Genomic DNA, 5,837 nt, shown 5'->3' with positions numbered 1-5,837 from the left:
TTTAACAGCTGGCACCGTCCCCTATAACAAATAGTGATACAATAGTGTAGCCAGGTTGGCAGGTGACTAGAAGGATGGGGATGGGAAAGGGGAAGGGAAAGGAAGCATAGGGCAATACGCTGCCAACACTGGAAATGGGGATTTAGCTGTGCCTATATCTCAACAGAAGTAACGCATTTGAGAAAAAAAATAAAATAAATAAAACATGTTTATTCGGGTACAGGCAATATGGTATATGTAACATCTCTAGTAATATACAAAAACATTATATCTAAAACGTATCACATAATCTGCTTGTGGATCGACGTGTTTCCCTGATAACAGCTTCCTCAGGATCCAGGCATTACCCATATATCAGACAGATATGCAAACTATAATATCTAAAATAAACAACAATACATATCAATATACAGTATATCTACTCTTTGACAGAAATATGGATACTACCATGGAGTGGTGCCCGCTGTGTCCAATGGGGAGGCATGTTGGACAGTGGAGGAAACCCAGCCAATAACACACAGTTTTTGATACTATACCATGGGTCTGGCATAGAGAGTGATGAATTATGGGATAGGGTATAAAAGCCATGAGGCAGGGGGGCTTTGGGCGGGAAGCCAGGTCCCATAAGGAGGGTGACGGCTGTCTCCTCTTCTGCAGCAGTGGATGGTGGTCACAGGCGGTCGGCCTAGTGAACCAGAGTGTGTGGCTGAATCCAGAGGTCCAGGAGAAGCTGACTGGTGGAGTTGGGGGCAATGTGACTCTGGAAAAACAGTGTCCGTGAGTACAGAGGAACTTGCCTGGGGTCTGCCCAGGAAGAGGACAACTCCAGAGTGTGGGAGTCAGTGGACTGGTGTCAGCTATACAGAGAGAAAGAAAGGGGGTGCCAAATTAGAACCCTGAAGATAATTAGTAGGAACACTTAAATTACCTTCATTCCAGTGGCAGAGTGAAGCAGCAACCTTGCGGCATCCTCAAGTCAGATATCCTCAATACTGTGAATAGTTATTAGTTGGAGTATCCCACTCATCCCTTCTCCTATCCCAGTTCTAAATAAAACTACAAACAACATCCCCTGGACTGATCATTAACTGAGCCAAGTACTTAAAGTGATATGTTTCTGTGAGCAGTTGCTACGGGTAACCACGGGGAATCCAGAAAGTGTTATATCCAGCAGTCCTCTAGGGGGCAGTGCTACACATACTAGCACGTGGGGGGCCAAACAAACTACCGAGTACCATTCTGAGTTGCTGCAATGAAATTCCAGCAAAATCGACTAGCCTGCTGCATCATTTTTTCACTTTGATTTCCAGGGTGTCTTTGAATTTAGCCCTCTGTAGGTTGATAATTTAAATTTCCATCATTTGACATCCTTTTGTTCCTAACACATCACCCAGTCCATATATCAGTAAAGATATCTAGCATGCTATTTTTCCCCGTTGAGATCTGATGTGTTTTCAAAGTGTTCCTTTAATTTTTTTTGAGCAGTGTATTTTTGAACAGTAAACATATCTGTTCTTTTTAAATAAAATAATATTTATTTTTGAACATGTGTGCCTTGATTTTTTATTTTTTTTTTCCAAAATTTCTTTATTTAATTTTTCAGGAAATAAAACAGTACAAGCAAGTAGAATGGACATTGTACACATACAGTGTTAAGCTCGGTGATGCAATTGTAACATATAACAAGTGATAACCATAATGGTATAAGTACATAGAAATTTCAAACAATAGATGTTAAGCTTATTTTAACGGTGTTGACCAACCCATCCAGACACCACTTTTGGGTGTGCCTTGATTTTTTACTTTCCTGGTGGCACCCTTAAAATCCTTATGTTACGGTCAGGGGTTAGGTTCGGAGACCAGTAACTATAGCCATAGAGAGGCTCCCACCAACCAGCTGGATAAGTGTTCAAGCATGTTACCCTGGTAGAGGAGCACTTGTCTTCACAACAGCTCCAGAGATGGGTTTTGCTGACTGTTAGTACCGGGTTGCTGTTCTCAAGATCACCCCACCAGAAAGTGAGAAAACCAGGGTCCAGTAGCAGATATAGCAGGAAGGGATGAAGCAAAAGAGTTGGTAGCAAGTGGTAGTGGAGATAAGGACAGCTGCAGGTATGCAAAGGAGCAAGATATCAGCTTGGAGAAAGCCCCATAATCTGGCAAAAAGGAAGTGCAAAAGCAGAGCTTAAAAAGTAAGTACTGTACATAAGAGGAGCAAAGGGTTCAAGGTTTACCAGAAACAACATACAAGGCAAGATTATCAAAAGGTTCAGACAGGATGCTGTTCATCATCTCAGGTGGTTCAGCAAGGAAAAAGCAGCTGACCCTCCCTGACACCTTATTTCTCACACTAAGGCCCCTTCCACACATATGGTCCGGTCAGTTTTTCAGGCGGATCTGAATGAATGCCCCATGCATCTCTATGGGGCAGCAGATGTCAGCGGAGACATGTCCGCTGACATCCGATCCGATCCTGTCCATCAAATCCGTACAGATGGAAACCCTATTTTCCATCCGTCTGGTGGATCGGATGAGAATGGACAGGCGGTCCGTTCTCATCCAATTCCCCCATAGGGGACAGCGGGGATCTGACAGCTCGGTAGATCGATCAATCCCCCCCCCCCCCTCATCCCCTTGAGCAGAATGGCTCCATCGATGGAATGGAGCCGTGTGAAAGGGGCCAAGTACAGATTGGTGCTTCTACATGAATGGTGCTCTCAGGAAAGGATATGTAGGACTTTTTTTATTACAGCACTGTTTGATCTAATTAATGAATCAAATGCACCAATGTTTTCAGAAAATGCTACTTTAGAAAGAAAGATGTCAAGTCAATACTTGGCGACATGATGTTTCCTTTTATTTTTCTGTCTTTTTTTTGTTTTAAAACTGCAGATGACAGAATGTCAACACAATTTCACCAATTTGCAAGTCTGCCTTCCACCCCAAAGTCTCCCCCCACGATATTCCCACTGATTAACCTTGGCAATCTATTCAATCATTTTCATCTAATACTACATTTTAACCACTTCTGGACCGCCCACCATGTATGTACATCACTACTTTGACGTTAAATACTGGAGTTATGGTAGAAGATAACTGCCATAACCCCGGTATTTTTCTACATGGCCGACCGTCCACTTTGACATAAAAGTGGTCCCAGTGGCGGATTTTCCACAGGATAACTTTTATGGGCTGCAGGGAGAGGTGCCCACCCCACCTCCGGCTGCTTTTCGGTTGTTTTTCTGACTTTCCAGAGCCGTCGGTAGGGCAAGATGTCCCCCTACTCAACTCTATGGCCTTGGAGGACCGGAGTGAGTTCAGACATCACTTCCGCCCAACGGCCTCAAAGGACCTATTTTTTTATTTATTTTTTGATTAACAAAAATGACTTTTTTTTTTACTTAAAAAAATGTTTGTTTGTTTTTTATTGTTGCTTTTAAGGGTTGATTTGAGATCCGAGGTTTTTTTGACCCCAGATCTCACATTAAAGAGGACCTGTCCTGCTTATTTCTATTACAAGGGATGTTTACATTCCTTGTAATAGGAATAAAAGTGATCAAAAGCAATTTTCTAAAGGTACAGTGTAAAATTAAAAAATAAAAAGTAAAATAATAAAAGAAAAAAAATGTAAAGCGCCCCGTCCCTCCGAGCTTGCGCACAGAAGTGAATGCCTACGCAAGTTGCGCCCACATATGTAAACGGTGTTTAAACCCCACATGTGAGGTATCGCCATGATTGTTAGAGTGAGAGCAATAATTCTAGCACTAGACCTCCTCTGTAACACTAAACTTGAACCTGTAAAAAAATTTAAAGCATCACCTATGGAGATTTTTAAGTGCCAGTGTCTGTCGCCATTCCACGAGCGTGCACAATTTTGAAGCATGACATGTTAGGTATCAATTTACTTGATGTAACATTATCTTTCACATTATAGAAAAAAATTGGGCTAACTTTACTGTTTTCTTAAATTTTAATTAGAAAAGTGTATTTAAAAATAAAAATTGCGTTTGTAAGACTGTTGCGAAAATACAGTGTGATAAAGTATTGCAAAAGATTTCCAATTTTATTCTCTAGGGTCTCTGCTGAAAAAAATAAAAATAAAAAATATTTGGGGGTTCTAGGTAATTTCCTAGCAAAAAATACTGATTTTAACAACAAGTGTTGGTTTGCTTTCTTTGTGTTCTTTCATCTCCGAGCATGCCCAGTCTTGCTCATAAGATTTTTCCCTGTCGAAATCTGTACTGACTGCACGAAAATCGGACGTGTTTTGATGGTGGACAAAAATTTTATAGCCTGCACAGCAGGATTTTTTCGGCCGAAAAGTCGGAGTCGGTTGTCGGAAGCATCATACTAACAAGCCGAAAATCGGCAGATCGGTCGTCAGACGAAAATTCCCGGCCGAATTTCGACTCGTGTGTACGGGCCTTTAGTCCTATTGACAGGTATTCGATTTGGAGGTCTACGTCTAGTCATGTTTACCAACACACTTTGTGTGTTATTCTGGCCACTGAACATGATGAACATTTAATGTTTACCCTTACATTAAATTAATCTGGGGGATCCTCTTGGAGGCAAATTTGAAACTATTATAATTTTAATCTTTATTGGAACGAATCCTTAAAAAGTTATTTATGAATTTTCTAACAGCTTTTTTCAGATCTTTGTTCCTCAGGCTGTATATAATTGGATTCATCATCGGGGTAACAACTGTGTACAGTAATGCTAAGAGCTTATTTAGGGTTTGCGTCTGTCCCCTATTAGGTGCCAAGTAAACACAAGCTAGGGTACCATAATAGATGGACACAACAGTCAGGTGGGAGCTGCATGTTGAGAAAACTTTCTGTCTGCTTGAAATAGATGGGATTTTCAAAATGGTGACTGTAATATAAGAATATGACACAAATATGGTGACGAATGGGAAAACAACAAAAATAACACCCAAAACTGTCACTTCCATACGAACAATAGTGGTGTCAGAGCAGGATAGTTGCATGATTGGATCAAAGTCACAGAAAAAGTGATCAATGATATTGGGCCCACAGAATTGTAAATTTGATATGTTTAAAATATAAGTCAATATTAAAACAATCCCTAAAATCCAGCATAGGATGACCAGTATCCAGCATACCTGGTAGTTCATTTTCAAAGAATAATGCAATGGTTTACAGATGGCCAAATATCTGTCCCAACTCATCACTGTCAGAAGAAGAGACTCTGAAGATTCTGTGATAACACAGAAATAAAACTGAGTAAGGCAATCAGAAAATGACATGATAGTCTTTTTTACCAAAACAGTGCTGATCATATTAGGAAGAATATCAGTTGACAGTAAGATATCATATATAGACAGCTGGGAGAGGAAGAAGTACATGGGAGAATGGAGGGCTTTGCTGTAGGACACCAATGTGATGATCAGGAGGTTTCCACATATTGTCACACAATACATCAAAAGAAAAAGAAAAAACACCAAAAAGGAAATACTTTGAGGAACCTGAAATCCTAATAGGTGGATTGTAGCAATTCTGGTCACATTTCTCTGATCCATAAACTGAAGGAAGAAAATTACAATTTTAAAATCAGCTTTGACTATTTGATGTGAATGATTTGAGTTAATTGAACTGAGAGGAAGAGAGAAAGTGAGGTGTGGAAGTGAAACACTAGAAGAGAACAGAAACGCCTACTAAGTGTAGCTTTGTAGAACTTTATTAAATAAAAAGGAGAAATATTACTCACAGAAGTAATATAATACAGACTCATGGGTGGTATCACAGCACTGCTGATCCTCTGCCTCATCAGGAGCTGGGGGAAGACATGTCCATGAATGCAGGTGGACTGAA

The 5,837-nt window shown here is 40.4% G+C and overlaps 1 protein-coding gene across 1 annotated transcript; it reads right to left on the bottom strand.

The window, feature by feature from the left end:
• Positions 1–4,594: 4,594 nt before the first annotated feature.
• LOC309552945 (olfactory receptor 1M1-like) lies at positions 4,595–5,545 on the bottom strand (the record flags this gene model as incomplete). The annotated part of the gene is made up of 1 exon (XM_082253851.1): positions 4,595–5,545. The coding sequence occupies one exon, from the start codon at positions 5,543–5,545 to the stop codon at positions 4,595–4,597; it is 951 nt and encodes a 316-aa protein (XP_082109977.1).
• Between the last annotated feature and the right edge of the window lie 292 nt (positions 5,546–5,837).

The sequence above is a fragment of the Pelophylax lessonae genome, assembly GCF_965119305.1.
Source record: "Pelophylax lessonae genome assembly, chromosome: 4".
Lineage (NCBI taxonomy): Eukaryota > Metazoa > Chordata > Amphibia > Anura > Ranidae > Pelophylax > Pelophylax lessonae.
Note: the sequence above shows the minus strand (reverse complement) of the source record. Positions and strands in the feature narration are given on the sequence as shown.